The sequence below is a fragment of the Pleurodeles waltl genome, chromosome 1_2 (assembly GCF_031143425.1).
Source record: "Pleurodeles waltl isolate 20211129_DDA chromosome 1_2, aPleWal1.hap1.20221129, whole genome shotgun sequence".
NCBI classification, from domain to species: Eukaryota; Metazoa; Chordata; class Amphibia; order Caudata; family Salamandridae; genus Pleurodeles; species Pleurodeles waltl.
In genome coordinates, this window is record NC_090437.1 from 190,552,506 (window position 1) to 190,579,932 (window position 27,427).

At 43.7% G+C, this 27,427-nt stretch overlaps 1 protein-coding gene across 3 annotated transcripts in view; it reads right to left on the bottom strand.

The window, feature by feature from the left end:
• The window catches only part of MELK (maternal embryonic leucine zipper kinase), a 281,217-nt gene that overhangs the window by 145,494 nt on the left and 108,296 nt on the right, over positions 1-27,427 (bottom strand). For all 3 annotated transcript variants that reach the window (XM_069237613.1, XM_069237628.1, XM_069237621.1), the window contains 2 exons: positions 16,627-16,725; positions 11,238-11,306 (listed from right to left, as the gene is read on the bottom strand). In XM_069237613.1, coding sequence (XP_069093714.1) covers positions 11,238-11,306; positions 16,627-16,725 — 168 coding nt within the window. The remainder of the gene's footprint in view (positions 1-11,237; positions 11,307-16,626; positions 16,726-27,427) is intronic.

The following is a 27,427-nucleotide window of genomic DNA, read 5'->3' on the forward strand; positions in this document are numbered from 1 at the left end:
AGCTGGAATTGGTTTTGAAGGAAATCTGATCTGGGAGCAAGATGGAGGCACATGAACACCCTTGCACCTTCTCAGGAGATCAAAAGTGGCGGGAAGGGGTAGAGTACTGATTGAACATCCTGTGCTTCTATCTTGACTTACCCAATGACTGATCACAACAAAGATCTGCTGCTGAAACTATTTCGGTTTGGAAGCGATAACGGGATCTTCCTCTTGACCAGTCATGGCACGGATTCTTTCAGTATGAGAAAGCAAAGCTGCTTCACAGTGCTGTACAGCCTTTGGAAACACCTGGGCGCAGTCAGCACAGGGCTTGGATTTGTGTCCTAAGCCTCAAAGATACATGTCACAGGGAATCGGTTGCAGACATTTGCTTGCAACAGTCCCTACAATGCTTAAGCCCTATAATCTTTGGAGGGGCGTACTTCTTTTTGTACACTTTTATCTCTGTTGTGATAAATTTAGCTAGAACTGTCTTGATCAGAGATGAGGATTTGCCTCCATTCTGCGTGAGGTGTTGTCAGAATGCGTGGATGATGCTTATAAGCAGTACCGCATGTTACTTCGAGTGGAACGTAGTCTGTGAGGAACCACAGCATGCAAGAGTACAAGATCCAGTCTCACACCTTGGGATAACTCAAAAGGTTTAAAAAAAATAAAATAAAAAATAATCTGTGGTAAGTATCCATCAGAATATTTTTCAGCAAAATCAGATTAGCATTAGATTTTCATTCTTTAGGTTTTCTGGTGTATTTCAAGAGGTCTCATGATGACCACAAGACTGCAAAGGGGTTAGTTGGTTTAATCTGCTTTTTTGGAAAGTCTAATAATAGGCTTTCTAGAGTGAGTCAGAGGTTTTTTTTTTTCTTTTCACTACAGCATTTCCAAATCTGCATGTTAACATCAGCCTTGGCCCCTGCTTGCCCAACGGGTTGCCCGAAATACAGGAACAGATGAGACATTTACAGAAGCTCTTAAATTTAGAGACTCTGAAAATTTATATTTTAATTCTGAGTGACTTAAAATGCAGCAGGTTTAGCGCTCAATCCAGTTTGGGAAATCTGAAGAACACTAGTAGCGAAACTGATTGAGGTGAAACTCTGGCATTACCTTCGGTGGGAACTTCAAGGGAGTCTGAAGCAAGACAGTCAGAGTGAACCTTGATAAATGGTTCCTCAGACAATGCAGATTTTGCCCATCCTTCAGGCACAAGAAACAGCCACGAGGACATCTGCTTGCCAAGTAAAGGATTTGAAATCCGAGATCCACATCACGTGTAAGGGCTTCAACAACCCTTAGTGAGGAGTGTCCACACATCTGCTTCCAGATTTTGAAGGAATGATCCCTCTTCCTTGTAAAGAGTGGCTTCGGTGAAAACTTAATTGTGTGTGCAAATGCCAAAACATCCCACCTACTTGCTGACAGATGTGTCACACACCAAGGCCTTGTGGGAAACATCTCATGCACTCCAGGACCCATCATGTTTAAACTTATGCAGTCACACGAGACTGCAAACCTCCCATCATGGGTCTTTTTTGGATGAGGCATTGTTTCCCACGTTTATGAAACTGTTGAGAGTAGCTGGAAGCTATGGCTTAGTAGGTCTGGGAGGATGAAAGGAAGACCTCTGCATAAGGCTGGATAGAGTGCTAAACCAGTCTTATTGACCGGACCTAAATATCCCTTAATTTGGATGCATCAACTTTGAAAGACTGTCTTTCCTGAATAATCTAGGGAAAGGCATGGCCAATACTCTGTCCTCTACCTCGGAATTGAATCCACTACATCTTACCCATGCCTACTAAAGCAGCACTTGAACATGGCATATGTGGTGGGCTCAGTCTGCAACGTCCAGTGCTATTTCCATCTCATTTAGAAGCCCACCTGCAATGTGTGGGTTTCCTTGATTTTTTATTTATTTATTTAAAACTGTCCTCATAGCCAATCCAGCCAGGCTACCAAAACAGCCGGGTTAAGGCACTAAGGGGGGGAAGACCATTGCTAAAAGGAGACATCTCGGGCCCCACCTGGCCGTTCATCAGCCCTGTGGTTAGGGCCCTGCTCTAAGAGACACTGCTCCAAAGAGACAGATATGCCCTCTTTTACTCCACAAATAAGTTCCACCAAAGAACCATGGCGAGAGACAATCATTGGACTCTTTTTCGTTCGACCCTTCTATATTCAGCTTATCTCAACTCTTTTTCCCTCCATAGTGCCCAGAACTTATTTTTCTTACTCAGGCGACCAGACTTTTCCAGATTATATACCTTATTGACTGATGCAATCCAATCATGGAAGCTTGGGCTTTGAGGGAGCGTCCATTTTAGACATACGTCTTGTTGTGCCAAAATTATTAGCGTAAAAAACATATACCTCTGTTCTTTGATCAGGTTAACTGAACAATCATCCCTTAGCAGGATTCCAAATATTACTAGCGGGAATGTTATCTTTACATCTGGACTCACCACACCTCTGATCACTTCCCCTATGTCCATCCAGTAACGAGCTAACTTCTGACAACTCCAAAACATGTGGATATCATCTGCCCTTTCCTTGTTGCATCGTGGACAGAATTTCTTACCCTTCCTCAGGGCAGTTATCTTTTCTGGAGACCAGTACACTCTGTGTAAAGTAAAAAGATGATTCTTTTTCAATGCAGCTGATTTAACTATATCCCAAAGGGTAGCAAAAGATACCTGCCACAGTTTGTCAATGTCCAAAGTTATTTCATTGCTCCTTTTCTTTACTGACAATCGGCAGGGGTCTTCTGACACCTCCATCAGTATCCAATACCAGAGAGCAACCTCCCAGCAATATACTAAATTGTAGGATAATTCCTCCTCCCATATATCATCTCTGTGCTCTCATCTAAGGATGGTTCTTGCCCAACTCGCTAGTTGAGAATATTAAAATCTTAGAGACCGTGTTATCAACTAGTTTAACAAACATGCTCCATGGAATCAACTCCTGATTTACCAAAAGCTGTCCCCATCGGACTACCCCTTTATCCCGAAGTGGAAGATATCATCTATCCTGAAGACATTCTGGGGTGCCTTGTGAGTCCCATATCAGCGCAAACTCACTATCATATGGGATACCCAATTCTCGTTGAGCCTGTGACCATTTCTTACATGCTGCATTGAGGCACTTTAACCTGACCTTCTTGAAATATTTTGGATGTCCATATTTCTATAGAAAATGGTCACCTGCTTCCAGGGTGTCAATCATAACCTTATGATACGGAGTATAGCTGAGACGGTCGCTCAATAACCTCCTTAAATTCTCTAGATTAAATGCCGTATAGTACTTATAAAGGTCCGGAGCGACTATTTCTCCTTGATTCTTCTTCCTGGACAACTTCCTCCAGGCACTGCAGACTGCCCGCGATGCAGACAAAATAAGTCAGTTCCCCCTGCAACCTTTTCAACTATATTGCTTTAAATTCTAAAGGGATCGAGTTAAATAAGAAGGTAAATTTCGGAAAAATAATCATCCTCAAAATGTTCCATCTACCTAGCAGTGACCGTGGGAGAGCAGCCCATGATCTTATTAACTTCCTTGTTGATAACCAAACTATTAAAGTTCCTACAAGCCACCTCCTCCAAATCTAACATTCTGAACCCCCAGGTATTTGATATCTTTATTTTTTTATTTTTTTTTAAACAGAAGGGGAGTTTTATTTTATATTCCAGCACATTACCTCTGTCGATTACCCAAATACCCGGCGACACTACCAAACTCCTCTAAAACACTCAAAATATTTGGTATTGAACCTACCAAGTCGCTAGTGTAAATCATAAGATCATCAACCAAAATTGCAGTTTTTTGTTCTCTCTCTTTGAAACGAAACGGGATTATGCTCTGGTTGGACCTAATCACCACCGTCAGGGGTTCAATGTATAAATAAAATAGGAGAGGGGAGAGTGGGCAACCCTGCTGGGTACCCCTCTCTATCTTGATTTGTATAGATAAATTACCGTTCACCAGTACCCTTGCTATAGGATCCTTATATAGTGCCTCTATTGCCCTAAAGAAACAGCCATCGAAACCATATGTCTCCATAACACTCAATAAAAAGGGCCAGCTAACCAGATCAAAAGCTTTAGCAGCGTCTATAGTAATAATCGCAAAAGGATGACCGTTCAATTGAGCGAGGTCTATATCACTAAATAATTCATGACTCAATTCAAACAGCAGTCTTCCTCTAATAAAGCCCTTCTGATCACTATGTATCAATCTATCCATCACCCCGGCTACCTTTTTAATTAAAATATATGAGTATAGATCTTATAATCTGAATTGAGCAAGGAGATGGGTCTATACGATTCACACTGTGAGGGATCATTATTTGGTTTCAAAGCCACCGTAATTGTAGCCTCATTCCATGACCTTGGGGTTGAGGAGTTACCAAGGAAAACTTAATTCATTAATTTAAGCATGACAAGGGCCAACTCGTTTAAAACACGCTTATAAAATTCATTAGGCAGGCAGTGTGGGCCCGCGGATTACCCCTTTTTCAGGAAATTTTATGTTTCCTGAAGATCCTCCATAGTTATTCCTTGCTTCCAGAACCGGTCTTGCTGTCTCCTCCAAGGCAGGCAGAGGTGTTCTGTTCAAATACTTCCTTATCTGATCCCCATAAACCACCACTTCCTCAGAATACAATTTTTGGAAAAAGCTAGCAAATGCCTGCTCTATCTCTAATTCATCGGTAGAAAGGCCAGCTTTACCTTCAATATGAAGTGTGTTTATTGTATTTCTGGATTGATCTACTTTAGCTTTCCAGGCTAACAGCTTATCACACCCCTCCCCATACCTATACTCATAGCGTGCCAACCTACTAGGGTCCCATCTTTTTCTGATCTTTACCTCTAAAATAAATTTTTCTAATTCCGCCCTTGCTTCTTTCAGCTATATTTCCTACCAGATCGTTCAACCCCATGTCCCCCTTAACCAGCAGTTCCAAAATCGCAGACTCAAGATTTTGGTGCGGTCTCCTTCCTTCCCTGACACACTGATTAGTCTTCCTCTAATAAATGCCTTGTATGTGTCCCATTCTACTTGCAAGGAGGCAGACCCATAATTTGTTGCGAAAAAGATTTGAGTCTTGTTTCAACCCTTCGATAACCATATCATCAGTCAACGAAACCCGATCTAAGGTCCATCTCGGGAAATTAATCAATTTGTCATAGCTCAAATGTATTTTAATCGCCAAATGATCGAACAAATGTCCTGGGGCATGAGCCACATATTTCAACTTTCCACAGAGGCTGTTATGGATCAAAATAAAATCTATTCTTGAGCTGTGTCAATTTTTTTGTTATGAAAAGTAAATCTTGTTTATTTTCTCCCTCAAATGCTCCCTCACCCAGTGTTAGTCTACTTACGCTAAAATCAAATTTTGACACCTTGAATTCCCTCACCCCGAGGAACCCTCGCTACTTCCATTGGAAGTAAATACTCCTATTTTGGACTCCCAGGAACTTCAACATTTCCATCTGAAGAGGATCACTTTGCTACCTTCTAGCTCTAATAATGAGCGCACCTCATCAGGTTCTCTTATGTTATACATTTTGTTGTTCCACATGACTCTAAGAGTTGCAGGAAACCTAATCTGAACAGTTCCCCTCAAAGCTCGGAGATCTTGCATGTATTTCCCCAGTTCCCATTGTCCTGTCTTGGGTTGCCCTAGACATATCCGACCTAATGCGAAAAAAAACAATCTCCTTTGATAAATCTGTTTGTTCTTAAGGCCGCCGTCAGAATTTTTTCTTTCACATAGCAGGATCCAAAATTAACCAAGATTTTCCTGGGGTTCTTCTTATAGGGGTCTCGATGAACTTGATGGATATCCTCCTCCAAATTTATGTGCTGTTAGTTTGGAAAGTACTCTTTAATGAGGGATACCACAAAAGCTCAGAGAATACGGCGACAAAGACTCCCCCCTGTTGAGCCCCCTGTATTTTCACTCTTTAAAATGGGGGTTAGAGGTTCGGATACCATACAAGGTGCCAATGACTATTCCTTGGGGGGGTGAAGAAGCAACTAATGGACGTAATGGGGTGGGGGTGGGGGCAGCGTTGAAGGCGGTCTTGGCTCATTAGGGAAAGATTTTCCAAACACTTCCTCCCCTCCGGAAGAGCATAGAGATTTTATACAGACCCCTAAGTCAGGTTTGCATCCAAGTCCTATAGTTTTGCTCATAAACATGCAACCTATGAAGACTGATGTGCATAATATTGCCGACCTCCTTACCACATTAACGGAAGAAATTCGAGGGGAATTCTTGATTTCCGAGCAGAATCAAGCAAGGATTAGTGCACATTGTGCAACTATGGATACCAAAATAAGCACATTAAATGAAAAAATTGCATTTTTGGATAATACAGTTAAGGAGTTGGATACAAAAGTAACTTCTAATAAAGGAGACATTCAACAATTCAAATCAAGGGAAAAATTATCACAAGATCGGCTGGAGAGCCTGGAAAACCATACGAGATGAAACATTAGAATTTTGAATGTCCCAGAGGAGGTTGAAGGGCAGGATATTAACGCTTTTGTGGGTTACCTTGCTTGTAGATGTGCACAGATTTAAGAAGCATCACAGTATTTTCCAGGATATTCTTTAGGCCTTAGATTCATGTGCCCGGTGCAACATCACATTAGCTGATTAAACACATGCTCTGTGATTGTCTCTGCTTACGAACATATTGGACCGAGGTGATTTGTCAACCAGGGATGATCACCAAGTTTTCTGGGACAGACTCCTTGGAGGTGGCTGTGCTAGGCATTTATAAGCAATCAAAGAAATCCAGAGCTTCTTCCTGAGTTCTTAACTTGGCACTCGTGCTGGCACAATAAAAAAAAATAATAAAAACAACCCTCATTGGAACAGCGCACACCCTCCTCGCATCTGCACCATACACACAATAGGAAAGGGTCTGACCCCTCCATGCCCACCCCCTTAAGCGTTTTTAGTCTCTTGAGTGTTCCCCTACCCCTCCCCTGACTTTACCAGTTCGATGTGTTGCGCAATACAGCTCAAGGAATCACACCCTCAAATCAGGTCCAGGGTTTCAACCTGCGGTTACAGCATTCCTCTTTTATAAATGAGTAATTGCCCAGATTGTTCAATTTGCTGGATTCCCTCATTGCTGGTTTTTGCTGGCTACTACTCATTTCGAAATATGCATATGAATCTACCATGTATGGCCGAGGCACTCGCTGTGTCCTACTTTATGCTCTTGGGTATACAAAAGGTCAGTATAAATGGTTATTAAAAAAAAATACCCTTATGGCGCACAGAAAAATGTGAGGACCGCGTTTAAACCATTCTTTTTAACAAGGACGGACATAGGAAATTAATTATTGGCTGGCCTCTCTATATCCATCTGAGCACACTGAAGCCTGTTTTCTATGCTTTAGGCATCTTAATAGAAGCAAAGGAGCTGTAAACAGTCTACTCCAAGAGACCTTCATGGGTACTACTAGAAATGAAAACTTATTTTAAAACAGTCTTGCATGTAAGGATGTACATCACCGAAGCAGACTACTTACAGGATCCATCTACGGTTTCTGATAGATCGAGAAATATTTGTGCCAAGACCCCCTATTTTCTTGGAAGCAATAATTAAATACATTCAGCGATACCGAACCACTTAGGCCTGCCTAGAATGAATAAATGACAGCTGTAAAGCGCAGGAATGCCTAAAACTGGGAGTACTTGCCTTTTTCTCAGTGATAAGAAAATTTCCGATTTGAGCACATCACTTTGCATTAAGTCACCAGGGTTTTGGGAGGAAGGCACTAGTTATCTTCTTAGCACAGCTTTGACACTGTAGTGTTCCCTAACTGCTCAGATCTACGTCTTGGACTACTAGCAAAGAGTCTGCATGTTGCCTCAGAACTTTAGGCCACAACTGGAGTACCCAGGCCATTCTTAAACATGATAACCAAGTCTGGCTACAACCCACAAATCCCAGAACACTAATACTGGGGCTGTATAATCCACCATCATTCAGGAACGAGCTTCTTACTGTCGACCATACTGTTAGTGAACCCCGCTAGTCCAACTGTGATTCAGGAAGAGTGATTCATTGTAGGCTTTAAGCAAGCCTTTTTTTTTTTTTTTTTTTTACAACAGTCTACCCAAACCACAAAAACTGATGTTAGGCATTTTGTAAACAATGCGATACTATACAAAGCAATACCACAATTGTCACACTGGAAAGATGGAGTTAAGAAGAACAAAATGCAAACAATAGAATAGAGGGGAGGAACGCAGCGCTACGCTTGAAGGCCTCCACTTTAATCTCCAGGCTTTCAAGAAATATGAAATGGCGGGCTACTTTGACTGCTGCCTTCATTCCTCCCTCTCCATAAGGCTAGTAGGAAGTGATTCATGCTGGTCACTGCAGCATGGACTTAAAGTGCAGGCAATAACTATGCGCACAGGCATTTAAACAATGTTGTTGCTGCCCACTCCCACCTTTGCCTGGCCCCCTCCCACCTTTGTCTGGCCCCCTCCCACCTTTGCCTGGCCCCCCAAGCACAGAGGTAGCAAACAATTTACATAAGCAGGTTGTCTCCACTAGGCCTCACTCAGCATGCACCTTTTATCCCTCTTCCTAGGAAAGGTGGCCGCCTCCCTGCAGGTCATTACACTGTTTCCAGGCTCAGACATTTGTGCCAAAGCTTAAGGCATTCTGGGTACTGCAGGTAGCTTTTGCTCTGAACTAGACCAAAACATCGTAAAATCAACATTTTGCAGGTGAAAAGTTCAGGACTGGAGACGGTGTTTCTCCTTAAGTTAGGTAGCCACCCTACTCTATGCCTACATTACATGCACAGAGCAGGCAGTACAGTTCAATACCCCTATAGTTCCTCTAGGAAGCGGCATATTCGTGAAGAATTCTATATTAAAAGCTGAACAAGATGGGCGACAGATGCTTCCTGGGTTGAAGTATGGGGTGGGGGAGGTTGGGGGGTGACAAGTTTACATTGAAGTTCCATAATAATGTTTTCGTAAGTTTAATTTATTGTTTTGTCTTTTTATTTTCTTGCTCGAGGCGATTGACCCGTTACTCACAAGTACACACCAGGCACACAGACATACCTATCTCTCTCACGCGTGGCCCTCATTGACAAAGATAATCTCATGGAATGTAAACGGCCTCTTAGACAAGATTAAGAGATCGGCTGTATATAGTACCCTTCGTAGGTACACCTCTTCGGTGGTGTTGTTGCAGGAGACGCATTTGCTTGGGACTCTATGCCCTGCTACATTTGGCCCGCGTATTCTACAGATCCTGGGCCTCTTCTCAGAGGCCTCAGGCCTCACACTAAACCCCTGTAAATCTCTGCTGGTCCCCCTGCACCCCTCGAGAGATAGTATCGACTGGCAATGGACATCCCCATCCGACGGAACAGTTTCAAATACTTGGGGGTCCACGTTGCCCTCCTCCCGGAGTTAGCATGGGAACTGAACGTTACACCTCTCACTACTAGAATCAAAGTCGACCCTCAACGTTGGCAAACCCTACCCCTCAACCTGCTTGGGAGAATAACACTCTTTAAAATGATGGTTCTCCCTAGGCTCCTCTACCTACTACAGAACTTCCCGTACCCAGTCCCTAAGAGATGGTTTAAAGAGCTTGACTCAAAGATACGCTACTTCTTGTGGAAGGGTACCTGATCTAGACTGGCCCTTACTACATGTCAGAGAGACGTCTATGACAGAGGGCTGGGGATGTCCAATATCTACTACCACCTTGCAACACATCTCCTTGTCATCAATGACTGGGTTGGGGGAGGCTGGTCGGATCCTGCGTACAGACTCGAACTCCACACCCTGGGCTACCCCCGGGTCTTCGATGCTCTTTATGGATGCCCGATTCCTCGGACTATCCCAGAGGTGACGAAGGTGGTCTTGATGGGGTGGCGAGATGCCCAGAAAGTAACAGGTTGGTGGAATCGCATCACCCAACAGACCCCGTTGTGGCACGGGAGGTTCCTTGCTGAGGTGGCGGGTCTGAGGGGGTTCCAGAAATGGGACAACATAGGGATCTCTACAATGGGAAACGTCTGGGGGGGAGCGCATATGAGGTCATTCGAGGAGCTTCAGGGACTCTTCTCCTTAAACAAAACACAATTCCACAAATACCTTCAACTCCGCCACGCCTTGCTAACACATACACGTACGGGTGACCACATCCCCGAGTACAGCCCCATGGAAGCAAAGGTATTAATGGGTGGCTTAGGAAGAGGTGATATCTCTCAAATATACTGCTCCCTGATAGCTAACACCTCTGGTCCCCTAGAGGGACTTCGCCGCAGATGGGAGGAATGGGTGGGAGCAATAGAGGAGGAGGGATGGAGGGAGGCACTGATGGCACCCCGGACCCTAACGATGTCGACCCGATTCTGTCTCCTGCAATCCTTCTATCTCCACACAGCATATCTCACGCCTCCAAGGCTGCACAGAGCAGGCCTTCGCCCCACACCTGGATGCCCCAGATGTCCCAGCCCAGAAGCTGATTTCTTTCATATGATATGGGCATGCCCGATCATAGAGACCTACTGGAAAGCAATCACTCAGCAGATCTCTAGAGCCCTGCAGGAAGAAGTAACCTGCGCACCGCTCCCACTTCTACTCAGAGTGATGGGAGATGTAGACTTGAGGAGAGCAGACCGGGCGTTTCTGGGAGTGGCATGCCCAGTGGCTAAAAGAGATATAATGACAGACTGGAAAGCGGAAGTAGCACCATCTTTATCTAAATAAATGGAGTCGAGGGATGGACTGGTGCGCACAACGTGAGAAACTGGTATATGAGGCCAGGGGATACCCAAGCAAACACAATAAAATATGGGGAAAGTGGGAAGCCTTGACGGGGGACTGATATGAAGTAAGGCCCTGCGCCTCAAGGGGGAAATTGCTACAGAGTTGCAACTGGGTTGCTCCAGTGTTAGGCTTTCACCTCACTACTTACACATCTCAATATGAGTCTGGGATCATGGTATTATCAACTGCTTTGAGGCGCAGACACGACGCACTGAGTCCTGGGTGGGTGTGGGTTGAGGGTACTCGAGCAGTAATTGTTTTAATTGTATCAGTTGTTTTTATGCAGTTGTATATGCCTATTTGCTTAACTTTTTTCTTTCCTCATAACAATAAAAATTACTTTATAAAAAAAAAAAAACAAGCTGGCAAGAATGATAGGTTTCCTGGTAATACGCACCTGCAACATTTGACTGAGCAATAACACGCTGCCAGGTGATAGCCATTTCGGTATTTCATATTTTCCTCTCTGAAAAAAAAAAAAATCATAAAAACCACGAGTGGTGAGAAAGTGGCAGCTCTGTTATGTGCTAATGATTGCCTAAGTTTCAGGTAATGCACTTTATACGAGAGATAATACAAAAAATGCTTCACTATCGCTGAACTCTATGGCGTGAAATCGGCTTCTCGAAATTACACGTTAACAAGGGAGCCATCGCCACTACTCATTTAGCATTGATAGAATTGGGCATACAGGTTATAAAACAGCTTAGGAACCTAATAATTCAATGTTTACCTATTTTGTATTCTAAAAAAACAAATACAAAACGATATCAAAAGCAATGACTGTCGCCAGTGGTCTAGAAACTGATTAATATTTTAATGTGCAATGCTGGTGCGCATTCAGGCGCTTGAACAGAAACATATTGATTGGGTGGTGTATGTATGAAGCAATTCAAAATTTTGCTAGCCTAAAACATTTTTTTGAGTTTTGTTAAGATCCGATAGGTCACTTTCAGTCCACTTGAAAATAGGTGCTTGCGATTAAGTTCACTAACTTTTAACTGCAAGAGCATTAATAATCGTGTATGAAAATCAAAGAGGGACGATGGAGTGGTTGGTAAATCTAGTGCGATTATGTGCCATTCATAGTGGGCAGATGGGATTTTCAGCCAGAGTTGATGCTGGTCCTCTACTTCTCCTTCCATCGCAGCAGACTACATTCAATCCAGACAAGTATTCCATGCCTTCCTAGTCGACCAAACATTTGATGCCAGGTGTCTTTCAAATTCAAGCCTTGCCATCCTGAATAGTTTTAGATATCAACGTTTGCAAACAGAGGGGCTATCTAGCTAGGGGAAGCGTGCAGTTTCAAGATCAGCATGTTGAAATAAAATGTCACTTAACTGCAATTCAAGGTACCCAAAACAGGTTTTATTTCTTAGATCTGCATAGTTAAGCATCATGGCCTGGTATTAGAATGGTTTTGCATAACACTGCAAGATTAAATTAACAAAATGGCTTCTATTAATAGTATCTCAGTGTTAAGTGAAATAATGTCCACACCCAATAAAGCGCGACACGCTGTGCTCACAATTTACTGGGTGCAACAATTATCACCTAGTCCAAGTTGTTCCATCATAAACACACTGCATCAAAGTCCACATGTTCTGGTATTTACCATACATTCTCTCCCTAGGTAAATGTCAGCAAGTTTGAGCTGCTGAAATGTATCCACAGGATGCAGATCTTATCACACCCAATAGTCTTTGGGTTTAATAAAATCTGCACCAATACATGTGTGGTAACAGGAGATACTGCACATATCCTAATACAGCACAACAGAATTAACCTTTTTAATTGAGGCCTTAATGCACTAAACAATCCATGTCATTATTAGGACTTGTTGTTTAAGTAATTTGAAGAGTATTCCCCCAGAGGCCGGATTAACATTTTTATGCAGGACTGTGACTGGTGAAGGAATTTTGTCACATGTGAATCTATGAATGAGATCAATGCTGAGAATGCTGCATTTATCAAGACGTTTCAGAAAAGGTGCCTTCCACAGTCTTCAATTGGTCCCACAAACCAGATCCCTTTTGTCAGAGACTGATATCATTACATTGTGTGGGTATATGTAATAACCTCAGATTCTGGACTGCAAGTTGTAGAGTGATCAATAAACCAAGATTTATATAGTGTGGCTGCTTCACCCATGAAGGTCTTGAGGTGCTGTAGTGTTGTGCTGTGGGCTCAAGCTGTCTGTTCCTGCTGGTTGAACATCCAGGTTTGAGGTCCTTGCTGAACTGCTGGAGGGATGCTGAGGCTCCAAGGTGCAGGGAGAGGGTGTTTCAGATCTTAACCACCAAGGAGAAGAAGGAGCGGCCCCTGCTGTTTGCCTGGCACATGTGCTGGGTAGCTGCCACGGAGAGGGATCTGGAATGGAGTTCTCTGGTAGGCTGGTGGAAAATCACTTGATTGTTGAGGTAAGCCAGTCCTTTGTTGTGTAGTACCCTATGAGCGTGGATGAGCAACTTGAACTGGCATCTCAGAGACTGGTAGCAAATGGAGTTTCCTGAGGTTAGAGGTGATGTGTGTGTGTCTGGGGAGGTCGAGGATGAGTCTGGCTGCTGTGTTCTGGATAGTGTAGGGTTTCCTCATGAGTTGGACAATGATTGTCGTAGAGGGTGTTGTCCTAATCGAGTCAGCTGGTGACTAGAGCTTGCGTGACAGGGAGCCTGGTGTTGGGTTGGAGCCATATGAAGACCTTCCTGAGCATACAGGAAGTGAGGAAGCAAACAAAGGAGACAGCGCTGACCTGTTTCTTCATGGATAGCTTGTTGTTGATGATGCAAAGGTTGGGGGTGTACTCAGTAGGTTTGGAGGTAGGGCCCAGCTCAGGTGGCCACCATTCATTATTACATAGGATGTCCTTGCCTTTCCTGAAGGAGTATTTCTGTCTTGTCTGTGTTGAGTGTTGTCAGCGTAGATGTGGAGTCCGTGGCTCCTGATGAGGTTGGCCAGGGGAGTCATGTATACGTTGAAAAGAATTGGGCTGAGAGGGTGACCCTTGATGTACACCACAGGTGATGTCCTTAGGGAGCGAGGAGTAGGGAGGGATGATGATGATGATCTTCTGCATCCTTCCTGTGAGGTAGGAAGCAATCAACTTGAGGGCTGCTCCTTGGATTCCGATCTGGTGGAGTCTGTTGATCAGTGTGTGGTGGGATATGGTGTCGAAGGGTGCTGAGAGGTCCAGGAGGATGAAGGCTGCTGTTTCTCTGTGGTCTAGCAGCATTCTGATGTTGTCCTTGGCTGCGACTAGAGCCATCTCGGTGCTGTGCTTTGCTCTGAAGCCGGCTTGGGAGGGGGTCCACAAGGTTGTGGTTCTCCTAGTGTCTGTTTAGCAGGATGTTAATAGCTTTCTCAATGACCTTGGTGGGGAAAGGGAGCAGGGAGATGGGTCGGTAGTTCGAGTTCTCCTGGGTCCGCGGATGGTTTCTTTAGCAACAGCTTTAAGTTAGCATGTTTCCATTTCTGGAGAAAATGGGCCGTGGTGATCGAGGAGTTGAGGACCTTCGTGAGATTTATCACATCAATGGTTTCTCATGGAAGATGTACCTAGACATTGAAAACAAACAATCTTCTTTGGCTTCCTCCCTTTTTCATTCTACCCCATCTACAAGATAAGCCTGCTGAGCAGCTATAGGTCTTACCTTTCCTACTGCATGAATTATTTTCCATATGTTAAATTCTGCCATAATTATGAAATTCCAGAGCCCTAAAGACTAAGTGGCATGGCATCTTTTATTTAATTTATTTGGCATGTAGGTTAATAAATTGAAAATTCAACGAAAAAGCTAACTTACCCATTGCAGTTCACATAGAAATTGTGTCTGTACAGGTCACATCTTCTAAGTGGAAAGGAGGAAATCGAGCATACTGTCCATTTAGCTTGAGGGCAGGAGATTGAGTTCAGCCCATCATCACAATCTTTATCATCCAGATACATAATAACACCTAATAACGTTGGCACATACGTGCACAAAATCCCTACAATTTAGGTAAAAAACACACCTTCCTGTCAGTGCAATCCACGAACAGAAAAGGCAGCTTGCTTTTTGGCAGAGCTGCACAAAAATAAGTGGCTCCCGCTATAAAGGCTCACGTTGCATCACATGGTTCCCTCACTTATGTGTTCTGAAAAGAAATGTCTGGAAATTGCAGATACCAGAATTGGAGAATTTACAACTTCTCCCTGGGAACTGACACGATCGTCACCAGTTGTTGCCTGCTTTTCCCTTTCCTTTCCTTTTTAACAATGAAGATGAAAAGCAACAAGCCTGCCCTTCTACTTAATTTGGCTGGTGTGAAAATTGTCGACCCTGGTTCCCAAAGTTGACTTGTCAATTTCCTGCCAGTGCCTTTAATGTTTACTAACGAGTACTTGTCTGACCGTCTGGAGAAATTCTACTGCTCCCAGACATAGGGACTTCTCACAAGAAACATAACTCTGACATACTGAAAGTTCAGTTGCAGTCTCCATATGACGAGCTAAATTGGTATGAACAATTCTTAAATGTGTTGATAAGGTTAATGTGGACTAGATTGTGGAATAAGAATTGATGGCATCCGCTAGATTTATTTAAACTACATCTGGAACTCATGACTACTACCTTGGCGCCATGATCAATGAGCATGCCCAGTCGGGTTTTCTCACATGTCTTCCATGTCATTTAACTTGTTAAGAACAGAAAAACATTTTAACTTCCCTGGGTGATTAGATTACATAATTGATTACATTTGATAATTGATTCAATTCATTGATGTAGACCATGTGCAAACTGGGCAAAAACACAGATACCATGAATATACAAAACTATATCATTTATTAAGATATAACAAAACTATACACGAATTACACTTGATATTAAAAACATCGTTTAAAAACCTTCACAAACAAGATATCAAAACTCATGCACTCTTGTATGTAGGTGGACTCTTACAAATAATCGTGTGGTATTGAGTTCATATTTGTTGTATTTCAAAATGACACAGGCGCAAGGCGAGGCACCAATGGTGCTGCCTGATCACGTCCCGATTAAGGTAAGTGAGGAGGATGAAGGAAAAATATAAAAATTATTCACTGCCGATCTCGCTACTGCTCTTCACTCTCGTGGAATCTGCTGTTCCACTAGGTATGCAGCTTGTCTTCAGCCTATAAGGGTACGTCTTTGAATCGCAAATTTAAATTACTGGGGTAAGAGGTAAGGTCTTTATAGTAAAAAGAGGAGCCACGCATTTCCATTAAGTTTGAAAAGAGATGTAATGGACTCTTGTAAAGGTACTTACCCCCTCAAAGTAACTCCAAGTGTACAAGGAACTGTGATGAAGATTATCTGCAAGTAATCTTAGCCTTCCATTGAGAAACAATTTATTGCACAGACCTACAGCTGATCGGTTTTCAAGAGACTTTTAAAAAAATCCTGGATTATAAATTTAAGATGACTCTGGACGTAGTAGGGAAAGTAAAACGTCAGTCCTGCGTGGCAATGCACTGAAATGTGAAAAATTAACAGCCTAATGGGATACACTATAAAAATATGGTCTAATTTACAGATCTATGTTAGCTAATAGTTAAAATAAACATAGGTAGCCCACTAATCAAATTCTTCTGCTTGTTTTGCCTGTTTAAGAAAATGAAATTCTTAAGAGATGCACGTCAAATGAGTACTCTCCAACTCCGAATAGGTACACAAACAACGCTTTTTCAAACCACTCCAGATTTCTTTGCAGTATTACTGCACACAAAACATTTCTCCGACATACAAGCCCATATATACACTCACCATTATTTTCTTGTAGAGCAGCATGACATTGTCATCATCAAAAGGTAGGAATCCACACATCAGTGCATACATCAGCACTCCCATGCTCCAAATATCTGCCTAAAAAGATGGCACAGAATTTCAGTAAATGCACACAGGGTAGAGGCAAAGGTTCTCAAACACAACATAAGCTTTTCGTTCATACAATTAGGAGTTAAAAACTGTGCCATCTTCAGTGAAGAACCGGCATTGCAGGCAGACTTATACTAACAGAGTTGCAGGCAGACTTCTACTAACAGAGGGGCCAACTTGAAATAGGTAAGTGTTTGAGATTTTTTAGGGCCAAGACAACCAGATAGCGCAGCTGTATGGGTTGCCAACGACTTCTTGGGGACATTTGGAAGGCTTTCCTGAGAATGCATTCCACCTACTGCTAACCATTGGCTTTGTTTTTTGTAACTCTCATGCGCTTGCTTTCTTTTTAATGGATCTGTTTCTTTTAGGCTGCCCAGTTTGAGTTTGTCCCTTCTCTTGCACAAACACCATTTACTGTATTCTTCTACCACTACTGGATTTCTGTAAACAGTCTTTTTAATCTTGCTCTTTTCCTGCCACATTTGCTGTGCATTCAACGACCGAGGTCAAATGTCAAGCTCCCTCCTCCTCGGAGCTTGGTGTTTACTTTTCTTTCTCTGACTTCAGTGAAAGGATTTATGGGAAAATCATGCTGGCAACGGGGGGTTGGGGAGCCTGGGGAAGGCTTTACGAAGTTATCTTTTTTCTAGCACAGTACTAAATTTAAATGTCTGAATGAACAGTGCAGGTATTTAAAAATATATCAGAATTAGAAAAGCACAAATGCAGCACATGTTCTGGTAATTCTGAGGTGTTAAGGAAACAAATACATAAACAAGATCAAAACAAATTAATACACAAGGTGATAACAATTCCATACATCATTTGTATGCTGTATACTTTTATCAGCGCAAACGTAATGATGGTCATTTCAATTGAAGCGGTGTTGTCTGTAATGGCAGTGTACTATCATACCATGCATATTCCGCTCTACTCACTCTACACTATGCCCCTCCACTGAATACTGCGCCACTGCTCTCTACACTACGCCAATCCATTGTACACTGCAACACTGAACTCTATGGCACTCTAATCCACACAACACTACTCTATGCCAAGATGGTGGATGTAAAGGTCCTTCCCATGGAGTACCATGTTGATTTTGACAGAGTGGTGAAAGCAGGTTCCATTACCATGTGGCACATTTTGCAATGATTTATGGTCGTTTTTGGGTGACAGCTAGTCGGGGTAATTATGAAATTGAATGACTATGGTCGGTTGGTAGAAGAAATGGCACTAGTGTGTTCTATATTTACTCCTGCATTTAGTATTACTCACTCAGTGCTTATGGCCACATGAACTGAAGATCTGCATCGCGCACACGAGAGAGACGAGAGACGAGAGGAGCTCAGGCGTGCGGCGTACGGCGCTGGTGCCGGGTGGCTCGCGTCGCGGTTGGCTCACCGCGAGTGCAAGCGTGAGCGCGAGGTGGCGTCCGGCGTCCAGCGCACACGATCTGGGGGCACTCTCCGTGTCAACAGGAGAAACAGGAGAAAACAGCCGCGTCCAGCGCACACGGTCTCGGGGCACTCTCCGTGTCAACAGGAGAAAACAGCTGCGGGAAGCCGGGAAGCTGAGAAGCCGAGTGAGCACGGTCCGGGGTGCAGAAGCTGCTGGCAGGGGGAGCAGCTTCCGCGAGCAGGCGAGTGCGACCAGGGCTGCTGCCTGTTTTTCACCAGCGCCGTCACGGTGCGGACTACGGCGTGGTCACTAAGTAAGCCATTAAGCCAGAAGGCAGAAGCCAGAAGGCAGTAAGCCAGAAGGAGCACCAGAGGAGTACCGGAGTCCCAGAGCACGAGAGGAGCACTAGAGGGGTACCAGAGGAGCTTGGAGTTGCTCCCCTGCCCTGCCCTGCCATCACATGGACTAGGTGAAGCCAAGGAGATTATTAAACTAGTCAGAGGGAGCCAGAAGGAAGGCCGTCCCCCTGTGGACCTCCTGTGACCTCCAACAGCCCCCTCCCGGAAAAAGACGCTGAGTAGGAGAGCAGACCGGGTGAGACCAGGACTGTCCAGGAGAGACCGGGTAAGCAGACTTCGAGGGAAGGGGGGGGGGTCCCTGTCCACCTTCCCGGCCTTTGAACCCCTCTCCCTCTCCCTCTCCTGCCCTCGGCTCCGGTACTCAACCGCGCCACGTCGTCTCACCCAGCCACAGCCACAGCCACAGCAACAGCTCTAGCCATAGCCCTAGTTGGTCTTTGGCCTTGGATTGGGATTTGGACTGGGACTTGCCATTGGTGGTCTCTTCTAAAGACCAAGCAAGGAAGGAAGGAAGTAACCCAGTAAGGAGCCAAGGAGCCAAGGGGTGGGGTGCGGTGAGTGGTGGGTGGCGAACGGTGAGTAGTGAGCAGTGAGCAGTGAACGGTAACCGGAGGATGGTTGGGACAAGAGGAAAAACAAAGAAGGCTAGGGAGGCCAACAAGGCGTTCACTCACCTTGCGGATTCCCAAAGACCAGAGCAGGAGCAGGAGCTCAAAAGTCTACAAAGTCTAGGGTTAGGCCAGAACCAGGATCAGGATCAGGACCAGGACCTGGACCAGGACCCCAGAACCATCCAGCAATCCCAGGGGGGATTCGCAAACCTAGGTGAGGACACAGCAGACACAGCAGAGGGTGTCCAATTCGGGTCTCCCGCCATCAAAAGCGATTCCGAGCCAGGAGAAGAGTCAGGCGGGACATTAGAAGTGGTGACACTGCCTTGCTTGCCAGCCCATACTGACTCTGACGATACAGGGGGTGCCCTACCGAATGCAGGAGAAACTGTAGGCGGAACTGTGGGGGGCCTTCTAAGTCCTCTGTGCAGGGGACATAAGTATACACCGACACACCCGGGCCCGGGTGGATCTACGGGAGTAAGGAAAACTAGACCAAAAACAAACACTATCACTAACTATTACAACCAAGTGATCTCGAACTCAGAACAGCCGCAAACGCAAAGTCCCAGAGCCAGTGGCCTCCGATCACAGCCACCGGGGGAAGTGGGTGGCTACAACATGGGGGGGGGGGTGAACTGGAGCTACCAGCGACCAGGCTCCAGGATACTCGCCCACTTCAGCAGCAACAGCAACCGGCTGGTTTTTCGCAATTATTCTGCCCAATGAGTAATCCTCTTGGGGATGGTGAAGTGGAGTTAAATAACCCCCCAAAGTAGAGCAACTTTTCGGGAGAGCAAAGAAAAAGCAACGATTCACCTTATCCTGACCCCCAAACGGGACTATTGAACTCCGGAAATTTTTCACTAACATCCTCTCCACAATGTGCCCAAGCAGAATTCACAGCACTCCAAAATGTAATGGGTCCAGAAACAGACTGCTCACCATCTAAACAGACCCATAAAACCCCAGCGCCACAGCTTCACTGCGGAAGACAAATTGTTAAAACTAATTCAATGCTGGGCAGACTCAACAGTAGTTCTTTCAGTCTGGAGCTGTCCTCACTCGACAACTCCGTTATCGGCAACACAGACCCTCAACTAAACAGCATAACATCAGTAGATCTAAACTTCCTGGAAGGTAGTATAATCATAGGCCACAGAGGAAAGGAAGGTAAAAATCCAGAAGGTCAGATAACCAACGAACAAAGTGGCATTGGAGACGACCTCTCACTAGACCAACCAATTCTTAGCATCATGAAAGTTATATGTGCAACACTGGGCTCAATCGCAACAACGATCATGGCCCAGTCTCAAAAATTTGATGATCAACTTGAACTGACCAAACAACTTACATCCTCAATACAGTCTATAGATTACAGGATGGCCCTAGTAGAGGGCGTAATTAGGGAAAACCTGTTGCACCAAGCAGTGGCCGATAAAATGGACAAGTTGGATGGACAAGATTGTGGACCACTGCTGGAAAAACTATTGGAAGTCCCAAAAGTAATCAAGGACATAATCGAAGACTGCAAACATAACCTTAAACATAACCTTAAAAGCACACAGGGGTGCATTCACGAGTTAGGAAAAACAGAATCTAGTTTAATTGAAGGGCCAGCAGACAAAGAAAATATAGAAAGTCACTTCGGCCCAGGACGAGAGAACTACCCAGATGTAAAAAATCAGACACCTAAGAGGGAGAGAACAAATGGAAGTCCTGAATTTGGAAGCAAAGTCCCAAATACAGTAGAAAAAAGGCCACCGGGTAAAAGGCCTCAACTAACAGGCAGATGGAAAAACACATGGAAGAAAGCTAGAGGAAAAAAAAAAGCACCAGCAGGAAAGGCCTTAAATATGTTACAACAGATAGGCCTAACAGGAGAAATCAGGAACACAGGTGACGAGAGCGCCCAACATCAGTATAAAGATAAAAGCATTAAGTCGGAGATCTTTGAGAAACCTACTGATAAAGTGTTTAACTTTATAAATAAAAATCCCGGTTTATTGTGCGACAAAAGTTGCACTCACCATTCCCATATAAACCGCATACCCACTGGCCCCAGGGGACACCTAGCATCTGGGCATGACTTAGACAAAGAAAGGTGGTCCGGAAAAGACCCTGGAACAAATCATGGGATAAACGAGGTAAATGATCCTCCAGCCAACGAACAACCCAAATGGAGCCCAGGAACATCCAAACCCAGCATTTGTATCGACAAGCTCCTCCCAGCTACAAAAACTGAACATTTAGTTCAGGTACACTTCTCAAACATAGTAGAAGACCAGTACGGAAAATACCAGCAGCCTCCGAACCCCATTAGTGAGGGGGCAGAACAAGATAATAGCAAAGGCGAAAATAGAAGGGCAGAGACCCCAGAGTATATACGAAACGGACAAAGTATAAGAACAACCATGCGCGTGGACAACACAACAGCCCCAGTTCCCGCACCCCGGACAAAGGCAAAATATTGTTCTCAGGGCAGCCCTGGGAATTATAATCTCAGCAACCAGCCTGGGTGGATCACTGATTCGCCTGCACCATCGCGCCCAGCACTGGACCTGGAAACCAATGAAATCAAAGGAAAAAGGGACAATTGGCCTCCAAAAAGGCAACCCTACGAAGAACAAAGGAACAAAGAAGTGCAACAGGGGAGGGAAAAAGGCCAGGTAAATCGAATATCTACTAGTCGGGCAGTTACCACCCAAGACAGACAAAACGAGAACACCCAACTCCAAGGTAGACTGTCGCAGGAAGGTGGCGGGCACACTGTGATCCGGTCTGAAACAACTAAAAACCCCGAAACCACGATCTTGTTTATGCCTGAGTACTCCTCAAGAGGAAGTCACGACATCCTGAATAGGTCTAACATCTTATGTCTTGTTAACTCCCTGCCAGCCTTACAGAATGTAACAACTAAAGATCTCCTTTCAGTAAGATTCATACCAAAAAAAGAATTAGAGAACGGGGAATTAACAAACAGTCTGGGCCTCACCTTGGATAGCAGAACAGATCTTAAAATGTTCAAACACGATGAAGACCTGGGGAATATCCATTGCTACTCCACAAAAAGAACTATATCCAACAATACTTCTTGAAAAAGCTACAGACCGAAACATGATGCGTAGGCAAGAGGCAAAAGGCAATTTCGGCTCGATACTTCAGGGAGCAATCAGCTCCAAACAACAACTCCCTGAACGAATAAACTTGAGTAACATGAGGTTCTGCCTGGTAGCTAATTCCCCTAGAAACAGTAGGGGTAATTCCCCACAGTTACAGAATTGCAAAGAGCAATCATTTAAAAGCTCGTAGCAAAAAATGGATAACTCGAACATAAAAAATAAAACCAGTCCCATATTAAAAATTCTAAGCTGGAACATAGCAGATTTAAAAAACAAAATGGAAGATAAAGACTGGGTTGAATTCATTAAAAAACAAGACATCAGCTGCTTCCAAGAAACTTGGTCTACACATGCTATTGACCTAGATGGGTTCGCCACCTTCCACTCACCTGCAATTAAGCAAAAAAAAGGAAGACCCTCGGGAGGTCTGAGTATTTGGATTAGGACTTCATTACTGAGGAACTCCGTAGTAACTCACACCGTACAAAGTAAGGGAATCCAGACCCTCGCAGTCAAATACGAGGAATGGTCACTTGAAATAGTAAATGTGTACTTCCCACCTATCAGCCGGGCTCAAGTTACGCCAGGGGTGCGGCTCCTTAAAGAACATATCCTAAACAAAAGAACTATGGATCAGAGGAACCCAGTACCAGGTCACATGAACAATCGCTCTCTCCAACCTTGTAAAATCTTTTTATTGATATGTGGTGACTTCAACACTAAACCTCATTCTATCCTCTGGGACGAACAAGTAGCAGAGGAAGATTATGCTTGGAATATCCCAACGCCTCTTATCCAACGTTGTAATGACTCCAAGAAAGGAGAATTAATCTTTGAAGCATTAATAGAAGGAGGACTTCGCACATTAAATGGGAGAACAAAGTCAGATAAAACCTTTAAATCTACCTTTCGAACTGGAAAAAGGCAAAGCATAATTGACTATATGGCAATAAACATCGAAGCCTGGCATTACGTCATCGATATGGAAATAAGGGACAGAATCGAGGGTGATCACGACCCACTGCTAATGGAGATAGTCCATCCGGACACGAGCCCAGGGAAGGCGGAGTCTCCATTCAACGGAAATAGCCTAACAATAACCATGAGACCAAACAGGAAAAACATATTAAGGTCAAATGAGGATGAACCTTATATGAGTGTTCCCAGCCAAACCTGGTTGTCATCACTTAGCACGTTCTTAAACCCATCAGACAATGACGCTATACCCCTCCTGCATAACTTTAATAATTTGCTACTGCAAACAAAAAAGGAAAAGATCAAGCATCCTCAAATCAGTCCTAAAATGATGGAGGGCTGGTTCGATGAAGAGTGTTTAAAGCTAAAAAAGACCTTATCACAAGCACTGAAGAACCGGCACTTGAATGATTCCAACGAGCAACATTTTCATGGATGTAGGCAACAGTACAAAAAATTATTAAGATACAAAAGGAAGATATTTCCACATAAACTTTGGAAAACTTTACTGCAAGCAATAACGGCAGGGAACTCCAAAAGGTTTTGGGAGATAGTCAGGTGGGGATGCGAAGGCCCCCCGAAAAACCTAGAACTGAATATTAACCCTCAACTTTGGGTAAAGCACTTTACTGCCTTGTATCAGGAAGTGGCCAAGACAGAACCAGGGATGACCACTAACTCAAACATCCTCCCTCAAGGGCTGGGAGGCAGAAATCAAAGATCAAGCAAAGTACTTCCTCTTCAAAAGACCCAAGCAGCATCTTCAAATTGTCTTTTTAGATTGGTAAATGGAACCCAGAATGTACTAGTCTCTAACGAATTTTCCAGCACAAATTCCACGCAAGTAGCCCACGTCATTCCACGTGCAATGAAGTTAATACCAGAATTTAGTGAAAAAGAGATTAAACAAGTTATCCTCCTTCAAAAGCCGCATAAGGCTGCAGGCCCAGATGGCATCCCTTCAGATGCTTACCGTAACCAGCTAACGTTATGGTTACCTGCTCTAGCCCGTCTATTCAACAGTGTTTGGCATTACGAGGTAATCCCTCCTTCTTGGAAGGAATCAATAATCGTTCCAATTCACAAAAAAGGGCCTCGGGACATGGTGAGCAATTATAGACCTATCTCACTGCTTGATAGTGTTGGAAAGATTTTTGCCAAATTGATTCAGTCGCGTCTAGACCAATGGCTAGAGGACGGAGATTTAATATCAACACACCAAGCTGGTTTTAGGAGAGGCCAAAGTACAACAGACCAACTTTTTAAGCTAAACATGATCTCTGCTAAATACGCCACCCTTAAAAACTGTCCATTATACCTGGTCTTTGTGGATCTCCAAACAGCCTTCGACAGCGTAAATCGCCAAACATTATGGCAGCTATTGTCGGACATGGGTATACAGTGAAAAATCTTAAGGCTGCTAATTCTATTGCATACAGGAAACACTGCCAGGGTCAGATATTCTACGAGAAATGATTATACGGCCAAAATCCCAATTGAGCGAGGTGTAAAACAAGGCTGCGTTTTGGCCCCAACCCTATTCAATTGTTATATAAATAAAGTAAGTCAAGTTTTGAAGGAATTAAATCTGGATGTGCCAAAACTAGCCAATGAAAGTATACCTATCTTGCTCTTTGCTGATGACGCCGTATTACTGGCAAGAACAGAGATAGCAATGCATGGCCTACTTAGGGGCTTCGAATCTTTCTGTACCTCAAGGAGCATGGTAATCAATGAGGGGAAAACAAAGTTTATGATTCTCAACCAAAAACAGACGTTGCATTCGACTTTTAGGGTAAATAATAAGCCTTTGGCCCGAGTGGCCTCCTATGATTACCTGGGCTGCAGATTAGATGAAAAACAGACATGGAAACCACAAATCTACAAAAGCAGAATTTCCTTGGCCCAACAAGCCGGAGCAGTACTCAGATTTGCAAAGGCTACAGGCAATCACTCCGTGAGCTCCGCGCTGCTTGCATACAAAACAAAAGCAAGAGCCGCAGCACTTTACAGCGCAGAGATTTGGGGATTCAGAAAGATTCCATCAATACAAGTAACCGTGAACAAATTCTTACGCCAACTACTTTGTCTAGGTAATGCTACACCAATGAACGCAATAAGAATTGATCTACAGATGAGAAAGGTTGAGGACTACATCGCTCTGGCTCCAGTAAGATACTGGATCCGCATTTGGACAAAAGAGGCTCTCAAACCATTCAGAGACGTACTCAAGGATATCATGAAGTTGCAAAACCATCGGAAACTGCCCTGGTTCAAACATATTTCAACTATCCTGGCTGCTATTGGCCAGGATGACTTTTGGCTCCATCCTGAAAAAATCGGAAGGCCTAGTCTTGCTGTCATAAAAAAGGCATATTGGGAGCGAAAGACAGAGATTATGTGCGAGTCATTTAGCCCTTTATTCAAACGGTATATTTTGTTTAACCAAGAGCTTAAACCAGCAATATTCAGACAGTATTTATCCGGAGGAAAAAAGGGCTCTCTACTTTAAATTCCGTATGGGCACCCTACCAGTGACAGCGGTGGTCAACAGATGGCAATCCGCTCCTCCGGGTAGTTTAGAATGTTGTCCATGTCTTCATGGTGGTCCGGAAACACTTTCCCATTTCCTTTTACTATGTCACTTTACGCTCAGACTCCGTAAATTGTACCTTCGTCCACTTTTCAGAACTTTCGGAGTTAGGAAGTGCAAGGAGGCGGAAGCACTATGTATGCGTTCAGATGAGAAATACATTGTGACAAAGGTCTCAACTTATATCTTGGAAGCATGGAAATTACGTCCATCAATGCACCTACAGTTGGCACAGGCACAATAGCCTATGTTATCCCGTACCTATTTAGCTTGGGAAATCGGTGCAGGGCAATGTAAACTGGGTTAGGCCTCGGTCTTTTATTAAATGACTGGAAGGCAATGCAAGGCCCCAAATGACTCGTCCCATAATAAGACATTTTAAATATTAGATTCATAATGTTTTTCTAGAATAAGTTAAGTTTTTATGTAAATTATGGTCAAATCAGGTTTTACGATAATGCATGGTAAATTGGATACATTTTGGCACATGTTAAATCAAAAATTCAAGCATAGTTCCTTGTATTGAAATGTTTTTATCTTAATGTGATTTTTATTGAGTTCGAGGGATTGATATCTACTGTGTGATTATTGTTAAGGCCGGATAGGCTAATAACAATTAAATAAATGGTAATGGTAAATGGCAAAATGATATATATATTTTTTTTTAGAAGCCTGGTCTGGGTGGGTAGTTTCTGACTGCAGTGAGGCATTTAACCATTAGTCCTAGTGCTTTCAATTCATAGAAACAATGCGGGGAAGTTTTCTTGGGGTGTTATGGGTGTCACTCGGAGTTCAATATCGAGACCGTTGATTTTGACAGTTTGAGAGCATTTCTCGTTGACACTGCTTGGCATTGTACTGTGTTTGTAGCTCTCTGATCCCACCTTTGAGTTGTATAACGTTGACGTAGAAAGACACCATTTTCTGTAGTACAACACTAATTATTTCCAGTAAAGTAAATTCTGCAAGGAAAAGCGCAGATTTGATATTTTCAGAGAGGTTACTTCAAAATGTGTTGCCAGGTTAGGGAATTTGCCAACTTCCCATGAAAAATGATGAACAAATCGAATACACAGTGATTCTTATTATACAATAAATGACTTGGGCCAAGAAGGACCAATATTTTATTGTAAAAACTTGGAAGCCAAACCAACAACACTAAAGAATCGTACACACGAATTTAGAGTTTAATTCTTGCATCTATTAAGTCATTTTTTGTGATACGTTTTAAAGTTATAGACCGCTTACAACTTTATTACTGTATTCTTAACATTGCATAGTGCAAACAAAGCTGGTAAACCAGCTATGGACACACGAATCTGTCAAACCATGAGTTTACAATTGCCCTTTGAAGGTACCATGCAGGTTTCATGGGGCAATGTGGAGTACCCCCGTAATCGAGAAAACTGGAACGTGCAGAAGCACTTGCTAGCTTAAAACGGTCAGAAGTGTTCTGTGGTCAAGTAGGGAAGAGCTAAAGAAGGCATAAGGAATATTTTAGCACCGTTATTTCGCTTATCCAGAATTTTAAGATGTTAGGAGGAGGCCACATACAGTGTTTAGGTGTGATAGGAAATAAAGGAAATCCTGCAGTACTTCACAAACTACAGGGAAACAACTTTACTC